Source organism: Natator depressus, chromosome 10 (genome assembly GCF_965152275.1).
Source record: "Natator depressus isolate rNatDep1 chromosome 10, rNatDep2.hap1, whole genome shotgun sequence".
Lineage (NCBI taxonomy): Eukaryota > Metazoa > Chordata > Testudines > Cheloniidae > Natator > Natator depressus.
Genome location: NC_134243.1, coordinates 19,957,017 through 19,974,379, shown reverse-complemented (window position 1 = coordinate 19,974,379; position 17,363 = coordinate 19,957,017). Strand labels below are relative to the sequence as shown.

The 17,363-nt window shown below is 38.6% G+C and overlaps 1 protein-coding gene across 2 annotated transcripts in view; it reads right to left on the bottom strand.

Annotated features, from left to right (window-relative positions):
* Positions 1-17,363, bottom strand: part of PDXDC1 (pyridoxal dependent decarboxylase domain containing 1) — a 50,792-nt gene that overhangs the window by 13,312 nt on the left and 20,117 nt on the right. Inside the window, exons 6-18 of one of the 2 annotated variants that reach the window (XM_074965411.1) lie at positions 17,166-17,355; positions 15,157-15,225; positions 14,169-14,247; positions 12,972-13,056; positions 12,075-12,123; positions 11,872-11,973; positions 11,524-11,649; positions 8,827-8,877; positions 6,534-6,597; positions 6,028-6,116; positions 2,569-2,674; positions 1,298-1,469; positions 448-566 (exon numbers count right to left, since the gene is read on the bottom strand). In XM_074965411.1, the coding sequence (XP_074821512.1) occupies positions 448-566; positions 1,298-1,469; positions 2,569-2,674; positions 6,028-6,116; positions 6,534-6,597; positions 8,827-8,877; positions 11,524-11,649; positions 11,872-11,973; positions 12,075-12,123; positions 12,972-13,056; positions 14,169-14,247; positions 15,157-15,225; positions 17,166-17,355 (1,301 nt within the window). The remainder of the gene's footprint in view (positions 1-447; positions 567-1,297; positions 1,470-2,568; positions 2,675-6,027; positions 6,117-6,533; positions 6,598-8,826; positions 8,878-11,523; positions 11,650-11,871; positions 11,974-12,074; positions 12,124-12,971; positions 13,057-14,168; positions 14,248-15,156; positions 15,226-17,165; positions 17,356-17,363) is intronic. The other variant, XM_074965412.1, reaches the window with a different exon arrangement.

The following is a 17,363-nucleotide window of genomic DNA, read 5'->3' as shown; positions in this document are numbered from 1 at the left end:
TAAACTAACAGCAAATTTTTGAATTTTCCCAATTAAGCCACAATGAAAACATTTCTCCTCCGCCCCTTCAAAAACAAAATACAAGTCAGAACTTTGTCAACATAAGCAACATAATATTTGCGTTTTCTAGGATGAAAACACTTCTCATGCTTGAGGTTTGGTGGCAACAAAGGATGTAGCTCACTCTGCTGAAGCTGTTGCTGACAAGCAGCACTACTGCTGTCTAGTAGCCTCTCATCTGAAACGAGCAGTGGGGAAGGAAGCAAGATCAGAGAGACAATATATGTAGAAACGCATCTACTGTTTAATGTAGAAGCGGACAGAACTTTTGAATAATACATGAATGTATGACTTGTAGTGAGATTTATAACACAGTTTTGGCAAAAAAGAATTGAGAACATTAACCTGATTATTTACAGAACTGATACTACCAACAATGATAATTACCCAAAGAAAAAGAGAGATCCGATTCCAGTTCATTTAATTTTTTCAAAAGTCCAGTGTTAATTTTCTCTGCTTCTTTCTCTTGTTTGTCATCCTTCTTCCCATCACTGTTATACTCATACCTTTAAAATCAAGCCAGAGGACAGCAAGCCATTTTATTTTACAATACAAACAAAACAGAACAAATCTGCACTTCTAACATCTTTCAACAATTTACCTACACGTACCTTTAAACTTGTGTAGTGGATGAAGTTTGAATAGTGATAGCAACCAACCAAGCTGGAGAAAATTTTGTAATGTTTGCAGTTGAAGGAAAAGCCTTTTTGGATACAGCAAAATTTCTTAAATAGCTTTCTGGAAGTATTGTATTGATAATGGCTCAGCTATTTCTGACCACATAAGAACCTTAATGATAATGATGTCCAATATATGAGCAGCACTGTATTTGCCAAAAGAGACAAACAAGTTCTACTACTGTTTAAAGATAAACTGATTGCAGTAGTAGGCTAAATACATAAGGTACACAGGTACATTAACATTTACTACAAATAATCCACAAGGCTGCTTAAATTCTAGTTGTTAACTCAATTATTTCTGCAAACCAGGTCTTTAGCTTCCAGGAAGTTCCAAACTCCTAAGTAATTTCACAAAATTCAGACATCCTCCTAAGAAAATGTAGTTTATTCACAAGTCAGTTAAGAAAATTGCAGCTGTGCCATAAACTGGATTTTGCTGGTCCAAAGGATCACTAGTGAAGAGGGCACTTATTCTCTCTGCTGAAGGTACAGTCTATCCAAGTATCTCCTGAAGTAAAGCTCAAACAATGTCATATCTGGAGCTACCTAGCACTTACCTTACAACACCCAGTCCTGGCCAGCTGAGGTCTTCAATATATGACAAGCCTACTGTTCTTTTCACTTCTTGCTCAAATTCCTCTCTTTGCTGCAGTGTGCATGTCAGTATTGGTATCTTCATTTTTAAGCAGTCCACCAACTGATCTACATCTTGTACCTCAGTTCCTAAAACTGAAGAGCTAATGAATTAGCATGTGAATTACTGAATTGACAGAGTTTTCATATTTTAGATACGGTAAGACGGGTGCCATGGTTACCTATATTTATAGATAACCCACTTTACAAGCCAATCCTAAATATGATTTTTGAACATTACTGAATTATCTTAATCTGTGTGTGGAAGGCTGTTTTTCTTCAGCTTGCCATTCACTGAAAACACTCAACACATCAGATGGCTGGAGCCAAATATTAAGGAGAAAAAAATAAGCTAATTGTAATTCCAAGAAATTGATTTTCTGATATTATAAAGTAAAAATGGTAGTTAGCAACAGGAAATCCCTCCCTCTACAGCCAAAAGGTTACAAAAAAGATCAGCTAGCTTCAGTTTTAATTACAAAGTTCAGTATCACCAAGGTTACTCATTAAACTGGAGTCCCTTGTTCTGTCGTTTAATTTCTATAAAAGTTCTTCCCAGTAGCTACCTCCATCTCTCTGTAACATCAGAGCCTACACCCTCTTCTAGGAGAGAGAGGGAAAAAGTTTTCTTTTCAGTACTAAGGAAAATAACCAAGCTTTAATGGATACTATTTTCTTCTTCCAATTAGTCTATTATATTCTAAATATGGGCTCAGTTCCTGTGTCTAATCATCTGAATAAGCAGGCCAAATTCTTTCTTCATTCTGTAGGTAGGTGAGAGAGGGAAAGGCAAGGATATTTCATCTCCAATGTTTCTGTATTCTGACAGTTTTAGACAGGAACACTATTCAGCTTCATACCTTGTTCTCACCAGTAAATGTAGACAGTATAAAGTAAAAGGCTTTACAGATGTGGTGCGACATAATGCTATACAAGATGACAAAGCTACTGGAAAGTCAGCTACTTCTAACGTAACGGCTACCAAGGCACAATAGAATATTGAAATTGTTTTTGTAGTGTTAAAACATCCTCTCAATATCAAAATAAGAAAAAAAGCAAACCCAAGGAGAACAGATTTAAACATACAGATGTTTTTACACATGAGGATATTTACAATTTTAAATAGTAAATTCCAATTTTTTTCACCTTAGAATGAAATATCTATATAAGTGGCTAAATTAAGTGACTCATTTACCTGCAGAAGTCATTAATGGGCTAAAACGTACACACGTGCCTTCATCTTCTAGTTCTACCACATCAACTCCACTGGCAGGCACTAACTGTGCCAACTGTTCACCTAGCTGAAGGGACAAGGCAAAATTAGAGGAATTTATTGAGCATTAATTTCTCATTATGGCCAACTTGCATTAGACTGTTCCCATAGTTTCAATGAACCATTTGTCTGTTAAATTGTCCCTAGTAAGGTTTCTCTCTCTTTACTTCTTAAAAGTTATCTATTCATCATTCCCTGAAGCATAGTAAAATTTTAGCTGTGAGCAAGCTCACAGCACCACCTATAAAACAAACAAAAAAGCTGCACGCTTATATTAACAAAATGAAAACCTACTTCACAATTTCTAAGCAAACCACAAAATGTGTCATTTAATCAGTGGTTACTCCTCTCCCATAAAGCAGGACTATGTTTACTTCCAAAATAGTGAGTTTAAAAACAAAATCCTGCACCTGTTTGTTTAAAAGTACATTTTAGTAGGAGTTCTACTAGTAGCAGTTGGAGAAAAATACTGAAATTGTAGTATATAAAGGGAGGCTATTAGTCAGTAACCTACTCGGTTAAAAAAAAAAAAAAAGTTAAAAGTAGTTTCAGATACTTAAGCTGCCATTCAGTCCACCTGCCAATTTTTTGTGATTTTACAATCACTTAAAAAAAAAAAAAAAAAAAAGTTTCTCCCTCCCTTTTGCTCTGTGAAAATTTTACATTAACAAGGGCTGCTTATACATGGGCTGCTTAAGTAAATGCATTAAGTAAAACATAGAGGACTATCTGTCGTCATCGTTTGGTCTTATTTGTAATAATAGTAGATAAAACAGTGTAATTTTTAAGTTGGCAGCATCCTGTTAATACAACTAAGATTCACTGTTATTTATAATAGCAAGGTCTCTTTTCCAAATCCTTCATTCATAAAGTCAGTTGCAAAGCCACAAAATTTCTGCCAGTTCATGCCAGAGGTACTTTCTATTGTTTTTATTTTGAAAAAATTGCATTTGCCAAGGTTTCTAAGTGGAATTTCATGCCACTCTTGACCCTGAGCATAAACGGGTTATGAAAAATTCAAAAGGAAAGTCAGCTCCTGTTCAACCCACACTAATACTACATGCTGTCATCAATCAGTGGGATTACGTGTTACAGGGAAGTGTGATGGAAACATGCAGCATAATTTCTCCTTCCTGCTGCCTTGTTTCTCAACTATCATGTTTCCCAGCTTGGAAAGTTGTCTTTTAGCTCTGCCTCTTGACTTTCTAGTCCAACTAGATTTCCAGGTGGCTCAAAGCCTCAAAATGGTTAGGGAAACAACTGCAGGTGGGCAGTGGTCAAGGGAGGTTATGGAGTACATAGAGGTGGAAAGACAAAGTAACAGGTGGCAAGGTTCCTGAACCAAATCCCCCTACATGTGTTCCATTGCATAGGATCCCTAACAGAACCTAGGGCTGCCCTTGTTATTGGGGTCACAAACAGGTTGGGAATTCAAAACAGCTCAAATAATTATTAGAGTATGCATATTTTATGCAATTAGAGAGATGCATTTTCTTAACACGTAATGCAACCCTTGCTCCCACTCTGAATGTGAGGGGAAAAAAGAAGAGGCACACATGAATTCACACAAGGCAAGGCATGAATAAGGAATCTGTTTTGGGTAGGGAAAGAGGGTCCTGACACATTGGTAGTCTTGCTTCCCCCTTCCTCTAGGGCTTGTATAGTAAAAAGACTCGTAAGCTTAGACTGGAGTAGGGAAGTACAGTAACTTAAAGTTGTCCTGATTAACGCTGTTTCATTGTTACGTTGCTGATCAATTAGAGAACATGCTCCTTTAAAGTTGCGCAATGCTCCCTTATAATGTTGTTTGGCAGCCACCTGCTTTGTTCACTGCTTGCAGAAAGAGCAGCCCGTTGGAGCTAGCTGGTGGGGGCTTGGAACCAGGGTGGACCGGCAGCCCCCCCATCAGCTCCCCGCTCCCCTAAGTTCCCTGTGCAGCAGCTGGCCAGCAGGCTATCAATTGCGAACAGTTTAGCTGTCCCTCCTGCCACTGCCCTCTGCCTTGGAGCTGCTCCCGGGAGCCTCCTGCTTGCTGTGTGTGTGGGAAGGCGGAGGGCGGGGGGGCGGGAAAGAAGAGCGGGGGGGGCTAATATCAGGGTGTCCCCCTCCCCCCTGCTCCTGCCCCCCACTTACCCCATCTCCATAGAGCAGGGGGAAACACGACAGGGCTCAGGATAGAGGGAGCTTGCTAGCAGCAGCTGCTGTCTCAACTTGCTGATCTACTTAAAAAGGCAATGTACTTAGAGTGGAGTCAGCATACTTAAAGGGGCAATGCGCATCTCTCTCACACACTCACACGCAGGGTGTGCGTCTCTGTCTGCCATACTGTCTCCTCGCCCGCCATTTGTGCTTCCTTGTAGAGTGTGAGCTACATTCACAACGATGTGTTAACCCTTGAGGGCTCAGCCGAGTGCTTGTTCATCATTTAGCAGCAAGGCATTCCCTGGGAAATATCCCACGCTCTTATTTCACCACCTCAACCAAGCTTCACAATTATCATTGCTGTGTACGGTATATATCTATATATATATAGTCTTTTGTCTGATAAAAAAAATTCCCTGGAACCTAACCCCCGCATTTACATTAATTCTTATTGGGAAATTGGATTCACTTAACATCGTTTCGCTTAAAGTCGCATTTTTCAGGAACATAACTACAACGTTAAGTGAGGAGTTACTGTAGATAGAAAGTTTCAAAGATTGAGTGGAAACTGACATTTCAAATGGATGTCAAAAGTAAATCAGCTGATCTTGCAGTAGTTCTTGATGTGTCAAAATTACTAGTAAGCAGTTTAACACCTTAAATTTTAGCTTACTCCACTTCTGAGCAGTAGAAACCTAGACAAGTTTTTGTGGCAAGAGGGAGGAGACACTCACTCCTCTCCTAGGATATTGGACTCCCTAAGATAGGACATCCCTCATCTCCCAAAAGTACCAATTTAAAATGGAGACATATCTGTTGCAAAGTGAATGCAATGTAACTCTCAGATTTGCATTTTTTTTTAAATGCCTGAGGAAAAACTAAATTTATTTAATCTTAGTGGCCTAAAAAAACAAGAACACACACCTCTTGAGGTATGCAAGAGTTAAAAGAATCAATGTTTTCATCAGAGTTTAAAATTCAGCATAATTATTTTGTACCTTAAAACATATGAAAAACACCGGGTTGCCAGTGCTTCAGACCAAAACCATCTTTTTTTAATCCCAAAAACTCTCCAGGCTGATTTCACATAGGATACCAAATAGCCATTGGGTGGCAAGTGTTATCAGTCACTACTGACCTAGTCTGTTCTAGGTTATATATTCCCTGAGCCACCCAATCATCCTCTGTTTCACAGAACATCCATTTTAGTTCTTAAAAGAAATGAACTTCAAATCTTACCCACTGATTGAAGGTGTCACAAATATGTCTCTCATTGCTGGTTATAGGGTGTTGAATTGTAGATGCCGGTCCAGCATGTAGCATCTGATCTGAACCCAAAGAGACAAAAATCGCAGAGACAGAGTTTCATTTATTTAACTAAAGCAAAAGGCAGTATTTTTAGACAAACAACATTTTTATGAAATTTTATGAAATCTAAGAAAATTAAACTCTATTTGACCTCAAAAGGGTAAATGTGGGATTTTAAAAGATGTCATTCCAAAAGCAATTATAGCATTGAAATGTATGTATTCCAACAATTTGTAATCACCTTCCATTGTTTCAATGCAATGGAACTTTGCAACAAGAGTACAATTTATGAGGTGGTTCAAACCACTGCTGTATAAACAAAACTTGTTTTATGTTCAGACTAATAAGAAAAACTGCACAATGTAATGTACTTAATAAAACTAGTTTCTTGAATTAATAGATCTGAAACCATCACGTTTTGTCTATAAATTACACACCTATATTTGGAAGTTCCAGGGAAAACTTGAATACCACTACAGGAGAGCTAAGTTCATCTTCAACCTAAAAATGGAATTAAAAAATCCATGGTGTTATGAAAACACTTAAAACAGCTTTATTGTTGTAGGTACAAAACTGACAGTAGAGACCGCCACATCATTTGGTTTTGTCAGTATTAACAATGTTCTAGTTTCCGTAATGTTTTGACTGAGTACTAAGAAAAAATTAGATCATAAAACTGTGTGTAAATGATCTGGAAAAAGAGGTAAACAGTGAGGTGGCAAAGTTTGCAGACAATACAAAATTACTCAAGATAGTTAAGTCCAAAGCAGACTGCAAAGAGATCTCACAAAACTCAGTAACAAAATGGCAGATGTTGATAAGTGCAAAGTAATGCACACTGGAAAACATAATCCCAACTATACATACAAAATGATGGAGGCTGAACTAGCTGTTACCACTCAAGAAACAGATCCTGGGAGTCATTGTGGATAGTTCTCTGAAAACTTCCGCTGAATGTAGAGCGGCAGTCAAAAAAGCAGAATGTTAGGAACCATTAGGAAAGGGATAGATAATAAAATAGTAAATATGCCACTATATAAATCCATGGTACACCCAGACCTTGAATACTGTGTGCGGTTCTGGTTGCCCCATCTCAAAAAAGGTATGTATTAGAAATGGAAAAGGTACAGAGAAGGGCAAGAAAAATGATTAGGGATATGGAACAGCTTCCATATGAGGAGAGATTAAAAAGAGACTATTCAGCTTGAAAAAGAGTCTACTAAGGGGGGATGTGACCAAGATCTGTAAAATCATAAATGGTGTGGAGAAAGTGAAAGTGTTATTTACTCCTTCACATAACACAAGAACCACGGGTCACCAATGAAATTAATAAGCAGCAGGTTTAAAACAAACAAAAGGAAGTACCACACACAATATGATCAAGCTGTGGTACTCGATGCCAGGGGATTTTGTGAAGCCCAAAAGTATGACTAGGTTCAAAAAAAGAACTAGATAAGTTCATGAAGGATAGGTCCATCAATGGCTATTAGCCAAGATGGTCAGGGATACAAACCCAAGCTGTGGGTGCCCCTAAGCCTCTGACTGCCAGATGCTGGGACTAAACAACAGGGGATGGATCACTTGATAATTGCCCTGTTCTGTTCATTCCCTCTGAATGCATCTGGCATTGGCCATTGTTAGAAGACAGGTTACTGGGCTAGTTGGGCCATTGGTCTAACCTAGTACAGCCACTCTTATATTCTCAATATATACACAAACACAGCAAAGTAAACTACCCCTCACATAAAAAGGGATTTTATTCTATTTCAGTTACACACAACTGAATTTCGGGCATTATAAAGTGAAAAATGTGAATACATTCACTGACAGGCATTTAATTTTTTTTTTTAAATAGCTTTAACTCTTCCTTGGTGCTCTATGAGCAAAGTTTCTTGCATAAATTTCTCTGAATAGATAATTGAGCTGTTCAGTGACATAAGTAGAAGCTATCAAGAACATAAATGGGGGAAGGTGGAATGGCTACAGTGGATCTCCATAACTGATGAGTTCTAAAAGATTATTTTCACAAATGAAATTACTTTGTCACTCACAGTGATTTGTGGTCATTTGTTTTCCAAGAAAACTAGTGTGAATACAGTATTTATTCTAATACACAGAGGGTCAGATCAATAAAAATATCTGTTGAATAGGGCATCTTTTTGACTGAAACTGGATTAGAAGCAGCTGCATTAGACATAACTAATTTAAAAACTAGAATGTTCAATTAAGAGCAACGGGTTTTTTTTTTTAAACAAACATCAGTCTCCTGTATCATAACACCCTCACAGCAACCTACTTTGTCTACAGATGTAAGAACATCCACACTATATCAACATCTGGCCAGGGTGCTGCTAAATCCATAGTCAAGAATGAATTTCAAATATAAAAAAGTGCACCATAAAAAATATTGAATAAGTTTTAATACATTAAGCGCTATTCAGCAACACAGAGGCAGCCTCTGAGCATTATATCCATAGCTTGAGTGTGCATAGAGAGAAACAGCAATGGGACAAGGAATACAATCTAGGGACCACGTCCTGCTATAAGCAACTAAATTTATACAATTCCATTGACACTTTAAGGGGTAATTTCAGTAGTAAGAATGGTACCACCACGACCAAGGCTGTGGGTAAGGTCACACATTTTTTAAGATAATTTGTTTCACAAAAATTTTGATATTTAATAACCACCAGTTGCTAAACTACTCCAAGTATTAAAGGCAGGTTGTACCGAAGTTTTAATGAAATCCATGTTCTTCAAGTTTTCCAGCAACCTCTGACTCTAAAGAACAAAGGATAAAAAACAAAGATTTTTTGGTTTGAAATTACTTTTCACGGACAGAGACAACACTAACTCAACGTCCGTAAGTGTGAGCTTACATTTACAAAGTTTAAAGTTAGGATGCTACAAACAATAATCTTTGTCTAATTAATATTACTAATATCATGGAATTTCAACAGTATATTATTTAGGAAAATGGTTTATTGTAGGACTCAAACATGTGCATATATGTATACACCTAAGCTTTGTCGATAAAATTTACATTTTATTTAGTCCGTTCAAAAGACTGTGGATGTATAAATTCCCACATACTAATGGGAGAAATTAGTACCTATGAACTACAGTCAGCCTGTGGATGCATGTATACAGCTCCCATTAACTTCAACTGGGCATTAAACACATGAGAAGAATTAGCATCTACGTGAAGAATAGTGGAAGAAGTAGTATAATAACCGATCGGTTATGGTTAAGGCTATGTTTTAGTCACGGGTATTTTTAGTAAAAGTCACAGACAGTAAACAAAAATTCACAGCCCATGACCTGTCCATGACTTTTACTATATACCCCTGACTAAAACCTGGGGGGTGGGGCTGCCGCGAGTGCTCGGGGAGGACAGCCCGGATGTTGGGGGGCGGGGGCTGGCGGGCTGCGGGTCCCCTGCTGGTGCTGGAGTGGGGGCATGCGGCCAGCTGCGTGGGAACCCAGCCAGTGCTGGGGGGGGGGCAGGCAGCAGTGCATGGCCCAGGACCCCCACTAGTGCTGTGGGGGGTAGCAGGCTCCCAACCTTGGTCCACACCTCCCCTGCACAGTAGCAGCAGAGTTTGGGTGTGGGAGGGGGAAGGGGCACGGGACAGAATGAGGCAGGCTCTGAGTGGTGCTTACCTGGGGGGCTCCCCGGAAGCGGCGACATCCCCCTTGATCAGGTCCTAGGCACCTCCATCCAGAGCACTGGTTTTGCAGCTCCCATTGGCTGGGAACTGTGGCCAATAGGAGCTGCGGGGGTGGTGCCTGTGGGTGGAGGCAGCACGCAGAGCCGCATGGCCACACCTCCACCTAGGACCTGAGCGAGGGGGATGTTGCTGCTTCCGCGGAGCCCCCCAGGTAAGCGCTGCTCATAGCCTGCCTCACCCTGTCCTATGCCCCAACCCCATGCCCCCCCCAAACTCTGCTGCTGGGGGTGGGGCGGGCACAGTGGCCCGAGACTGCCCCAGCAGTGACTGGTGCGACTGGTGCAGGGGTTGCCTGAGCTGCCCCTGAGCCAGGTGCACCAGCTGCTGCAAAAAGTCATGGAGGTCATGGAAAGGCATGGAATCCGTGACCTCCGTGACAAAGTTGCAACCTTGGTTATGGCCAAATATTATACATGAGAGAGACTATCTAGCACACACTACTGTGAATCTCATTGAAGAGCTATAACTTCCAAACAGTTCTTCCCACTTCATTTAAAAAACCCTCAGTACTTCCATTTGGAACCCCTTGTCTCAGTGATTTATAAATTACTATTTATTATTTCCATTACAGTAAGCCTAGAGACCCTCATTGTGCGAGGCTCTGTACAAATACATAGTAAGAGACCTTTCTATACCCTGAACAGCATACATTCTAAATAGAAAACACAAAGGATGGGGGGCAGGAATAATTATCTTCATTTACTGATGGGGAATTGAGGCACAGAGATTAAGTGACTTGCCTAAGGTCACACAGGAAGTCTGTGGCATCACCAGGCACCGAACCTTTTAAGTCCCAATCCAGTGCATAAAACAAAAGGCCATCCTTCCTTTAAAAGTAAAAATACTCAAGGGCTGCCTTGAAAGTAAACTTTACAACTAATTTTAGAAATCTGATTTGATTCCATATCCTCTGGGTAAGTTTTCAGTCTGAAAGGATCCCACTACATCTTTAGATTCCTTTAAATAGTTTTGATAACTAAACTGCTTCTTAAACAATGTCCAACAACAACAAAAAATGTAAAACCTATAAACGCCTACCTGAGTCCTTTTCTAGTGGGCATATTAAGGCGATGCCTTACTGCAAAAAGTGGTGTTTTTTACCTTGAGATAGCGATCTCAATGCAAAATCCCAGTGGAGACAGGAGATGGGTAGTTTTTATCTCAGCGTATCTAGTCAAGGTCTACCCCATACTCCTCACCTGGGTTTTTACCTTGATATAGCTAGTCAGGGTAAAAACTACCCATAACCTGTATCCACTAGGATTTCCCATTGCAATTCCTAACTTTCCTCTCTCCCCGCAAAGACGACATACCCGAAAAAGAATGCCAATACTGTAGCTGTCAACATGGCTGGTCTTAGTATAGTATGCACTAATATAACACCTTCAGAATATTTGGCAACAATTCTTACTTTATTTCAGATCTGCTGCACTTGTTTCTGAGATGCTTCATCATATTCAGAGATGCATTTAAAATGGTTATCAAAGTGCTCTTAAATAAAGAGGTGAGTAATTATACAGTGCTATTCAAGCCCAGATGACAGTAACCAAACCAGACACTGCCATTTAAACTAAATTTCTGTCTGGAGAATGAACTTATTCAAGTAAGATGGTAGAAAGATCCTTAATAAGATCCCCCTGCCCACTCTCAGAAAAGCAAAAGTTTGCATATCATTTGAAGACGAACTATTTCTTACCAGCTGAGATGCATGCTTTATTCTCTCAACAATCCCATCATGTCCCAGGTACTGCAAGGATAGCCACAGGGGCAGGGCACGGAGTTTCTCTACTGGCTGACTTGATGTCAGGCCTGCAGCTAAGGACTAAAGGCAAGAAAGAATACTGTCACTGAATAACTAAAATTTCAACACAATCTGATTCATTCTAACGCTATGAAAGGACAAAACGTGTCACAACATTAACAGAAGGATCTTTTGCAACTTATTGTTTCTTTAGGCATCTATAAGGAACAAAGAATCATGTCAAGGTTGCAGTTTTGAAGTCTCTAGTATCTAAATGTTCATTCAAAAAAAAGTCAAAGCTACCAAAGAAGGATCCTCATGTCTGTAGAGTGTCACTGCAGGTACTGCTGGGAGACCCAACCAGGAACCCAGAGTAAGAGTCATGCTGTCACATTTTGTTGCAGCCTAAAGAAAAAACATTCAAGTTTATTATGGGCCACCTACATTTTAATTATGTAACAACTTTAAAGTCTAGAGCATTATACTTATGATACACCAGTACATACCAGTACTGAAGAGGAGACATAACCTAAAGCCAATGTTGCCAAATTCACTCTGGAAAAGAAAACAGTCTTAGCTAAATTAATTATTTACAGCTTTTCTTCAACTAAAAGGTAGCATTTTAATCTTCATTTTAAATATTTCATGCAGTTGTATAAAAGGAGGTCATTGTTGTTCATGTATTTTTTACTGCACATACAGTAGAGATTGCAATTTAATATTCCAGAATTCAGACAACTAAAATTTCATTTTAATCTAGATATCAGTCCAACTTTTTAGAGATATTAATCCATCCTGTGCTAATCATACTTCATCAGTAGCATTCTGTCAATAATTTATAGCACAGCATAAATGTATGGTACACAACCGCGTATACTGGTAGCTCAGGCCAAATAGGTAACAGGCTCTGCTCTGAAGGCCTCGTAGTCTAAAAGCAGGGGCTCCTCTAATAACACTACTTATGCCGTTATTCCTGTTCTCAATCATGCTGCCTATTGCACCAGTTTCCTTAGCCACCACACGTCCTCTACTCCTCTAAATCTCATCTCTTAAAGCACTCCAGCCTCCCTTTACTTCTTCAGTAATCCCTATGAACGGTTACCTTATGTCTTGTCCAAGCACTTCAAAGCAAGGGCAGGCTACTCACATCTATATACTGACTCCATGCCGAGTAATTACATATACATGAATAACCTTTTGGAACAAAAAGTGACATCTGCAGGGCTCTACACTTTGTAGAGTGGCAAATTTATGTTGGCATATAAAACATTTAATAATGGCAAAACATGCAGAGTCAGCTGTGGCCATTAGAGTATGTTAGCTATGGAATTAAAAGTTGCTCCATTATCGGAAGTTTCATTAGTGAATATGATTACACAAGAAAGAAGTCTCAAGTTCTGTACCCTTCTACATGTAGCCACATGTTATACTGCTCACAAAGTTCTTTCAGTCGCCCAAGTTTGTCTGTATGACCTGCTCCTGGCGTACCTGAATTAAAAGGAAAGAAAAGTCACTTTAAATATCAGATGTGTAAGTCAGCAAACATAAAAACTTTGATTGTGCATTTAACTCTAGACCTACATGACTAAATAACCCCAAATAGTGTTTAAAAGGTCACCTGCAGGGAGGGAAAAAAGTTTGGTGTCCTCTTTTTTTTTTTTTTTTTTTTTAATAAATTAGAAATTCAAGTCTTATCTTCTTGATGGACTCATGAAGAAGTGAAGAGAGAGATCGTGCAATTAGGACATTGGATACCATGGAAGTTCAACGTGATTGACTGAGAATGTGATTTTTATTCATAGTATTTAAAGCTCTTTGTTTTCTTCTTATCTATGCAATTAAAAGTACTTGGGAGCAGGGCTTTGGAGCTGTGCTCCAGCTCCAGGAAAAAACCTGCAGCTCCACTGCTCCGGAGCTGCTCCGCGGGCTCCGCTCCAAAGCCCTGCTTGGGAGACTAGATGTCATAAGCATTCAAAAAACTCAGCCATTGTGATTAAAAAAAGTTCAATACACCTAATTCATCAAAGAACAACCTTGCCAAAATAAAGAAAACCCTTATTATTTCTAAAGGGAAAAAGCAAACACAGCACTTTCTTCCCACCTCCACTTACCAAGAAAACAAAAAACAAAAACACCCACAACCCTCTTTCCTCACTAAAGAAGAATTTAGATGTTTGCTCAATTATTCGTTCAGAGAAAGTTAATTTTTGAATGTAATGGCATGTACAACACAATAGAAAGGTTCTTGGTCAGCTCCAGAATCCCATTTTTCCAAAGCTATGCTATGCTCACTAAGGAACAAACTGCGGCGCTCTAAGTCATGCAAGCATGCCCGCGGACATAAACAGAACTACTATTATGAGTACGTTCTCATGAATGGTAATAACATTGTACGATCTGGTCCTAAGTCACTCCTTTAAATAACTTCTTGGACAGCTAAATATTATGCAGTCACTATGATATTCTGTATCAAGAAACCAATGATCTACTCTAACACAAGTCATCAATATTATCTACAATTCCAAATTCTAAAAAAAAAAAAAAAATAAAATTTTTTTTTCTAGGATACTGTTTTATTCCTGTCTGCTCAGGATACTTACCAGCATTGGCCACGAGTAATAGTGGCAGCTTTCCAGATTCAATATCGTCTTTAATCAGTCTGTCCAATAAAGCAACATCCTGTCACCAATAATAAAAAAATATAAACACTGCATTAGACAGACAGTACATAATATGTTCCCGTTGAACTGGAAAATTGGGGTTTCTAAAAGTAGCATAGGATAGTATCCTGACATTTTAAAAGCTGATCCACTGATTAAATTCTTAATACCTTCTTGTCTGAATTTACAATTTCCCCATTTCCACATAGCCACAAAGACAAAATAAGTCAAATACACCATAAATACACAGATAAAGTAGGTGCTTTTAAATTCAGAGTTTTGAATTTACACTGGACATAATTCTACTGAAGAAAACTATTTAATTTATACTCCTTCTCTTAAGAAGCATGGACTCAACAGTACTTTCCAATGCTACATGTTCAGAATGTCTTTCTATTGACTTCAATGGGAGTTATATTGGATCCTCATATACTTAGGGTTCTTCTTTCAACTCTAAAAATCAGGCTTTTTTTTGTAACACAAACTTCCGTGGACTTTTATCTGTGTGAATCTATTAAAACACAAGGAAAAGTTTAATCATTCATCACAATGGCATACACAGCAATAAAAAGAAGTTTAGTGTTCAAGCCTAAACTTCTCCTTTAAAAATTTACTTCAGAGGATCTACATATATCCAGGGTCTCAAAACTAGAAAGCCCTTACTGACTGCACCAAAATACATACTGCAGATAATAAGTACAGAGTTCAGGATACAAGTGCTACACGTATTTCTGATTCCATTACTTTTAAGAGATTAAGGCCAATTAATAGCCAATGTTCTGTTACATCTACACCGAGAAAGCTCAGAGGATGAAAAAGTCAAACATTCACCACTCTTTCCTAACAACATTCTCAAATCACTCCTTAATAAGCCTTCTTCAAAGCAAAAAGAAAAGGTCAGTTTAAAAAGACAATGCCCAAAACTTACCATCTGATGCTGGGATCCAAACATGGTGTTACAAGGCACGCGGCACATACATGAAAGGGGCAACCCAAGCTGCAATGAGAAAGATGGAATTTGAACAACTCACACATGATTTATGTTATTTAAACTGCTCACAGAAATACAAGGAGGAATAAAAAAAAAAGCCACTGAAAGAAGCAAACACATAGTGACAGAGGCTCTGCTACCAGTGATTTTCCTTGCATTTTAAAAATGAGTTTTCTGCTAGAACTTATGATCAGACTAAGAGTGGAGAAAAGGAAGAGAGTGAGACCACTGTAAAGTAACAAAACAGTTGTAAAATAACAGTTAGTTTTTAACATGAGTAAGGGGAAGTAGACAATAAGTCAAACCTGGACATTTTTTAGAGTTTGTATCGTGTATCAGGGCACAGATAAAACACTAATCTTCACCAGGGAAATGAGGCTGCTCACAATGGACTCAATCCTGCCCAGTCCAGAGCAATTTGGCCTTAATCTAGCAAACATTTAAGCACATGAGTAGTCCTATAGGTGGTGTGTGTATATATATTCATTTATGCAAAATTATTATTGCATAGTAGAGAGTTAAGACAAGAAATTTTCATACAATTTATGCTATATATTGCATGTATTTTTACAACATGCTGTTGTATATAATGTCGGCCTTTTTTCAAAGATTAAATTTAAAAAACACAAATTTCTCTTACTCAGGACCTATCTACAAGCTTGCTATTCCAAGTAAAAATTCACAGTGAGATTACTTTTTCCTAGGAATATTTTTCTGCATCCAAGTTCTTTGAAAAAATTAAAGTTCAACAGTAAATTGAGACATCTTTCACTAACACTTTAGTGATAATACAATTTCAAACAAGAAGCTCGTCATGCAAAAGAAAATGATTATTATATTGAAATGTCTAAATGAAACCAGGAACAATCACGCTTTAAAAAAAAAAAAAAAAAGATATCAGATACAATTGTTTCATATGAAAAGTTCAGAAAATTCCTCTTTACAACTCTCACATCACTACTGCTGGAATATAAAAAACTGTGTGCAATCAGAGATCATCATCTTGCTGTCTAGATGAATATTGTAAACTAGAACCCTATAGCTCCATTCTGGGCTATTTTAGTTTATTCCCAATATATTTATGTTCTTTTGTGTGTTTTGGAATTGCTTTGGAATCTTATAATTAATAAAGCAGTCTTACAAACGATAACATTATGTTTTGTATTATTGTTTTGGCAGATTTTTTGGTTGGCTTCAGGGCATGGTTTCTCCTCCTTCCTTGGCTGGCTTCAGGACAATCTTATTTGCGATTTTCATTTGTTTATTCATACATCAGTTGTTACTAACTTTGGTTAAAAGATAAAATTTAGACATGTCAAGGAAGTTGCGCTAAAAAAAAAAATCAGACCATTAGGACAGTACAAGAAAACTTAAGTTCAGTGTGCACATACACACGCACAAACTCGTAAAACAAACAAACAAACAAAAAAAAACCCCACCTCTATAAACGCTATTTCTTCCATAAGCCGGGAAGGCAGAGAGAGGGAGAAGGGTATTTCTGTTATTTAACAACTTGGAAAAAGCTCAGGTACCAGGATGATGAAGGCCATGTGAATGCACAAATAAGACTGTTGCAGACACAGCATGTTCAGCCACCTGGGAATCAGAGAGCCTCACTTTGCTCTAAAAGATCCTCTCTGGTTGACAGAGTATCACTGGCAAACTCTGAGTAAAGCCCCACTGACAGCTCAGCCGTGGATGCTCCAGAATGGCGATAAATGAAGGACCTTCTAGTTACAACAGGGATGGAAAGGCAATCCTCCACCCGCCCATTAGTCACCCGCAACGGCCCACACAAAAACGTGCTACTACTGCAACAGACCAGCGTCTACCTGTGAACCTCTAGATCCACTCTCAAAATCTAGCTAGGCTACCACGAGGCATGATGAGGCCTGCAAGTTTCTATATGCAGCAAAGACTCAAAACTTTACACTAAAACTACTTACCTGATTGCAGAGAGTTTGGCCCAAGCCTGTTCTGGCTGCAGAACTAATGTATATAACAGGCTGCTTATTATATAACACATTGAATCCTTCTACTGTGTAGTCTTCATAGCAAGAGTGAATAACAAGCCTACAGACTTTTAAGAGACCTTCACGATCATCTTCATGGTAATAAGCTGACCCATTTTCATACCTGTAAGA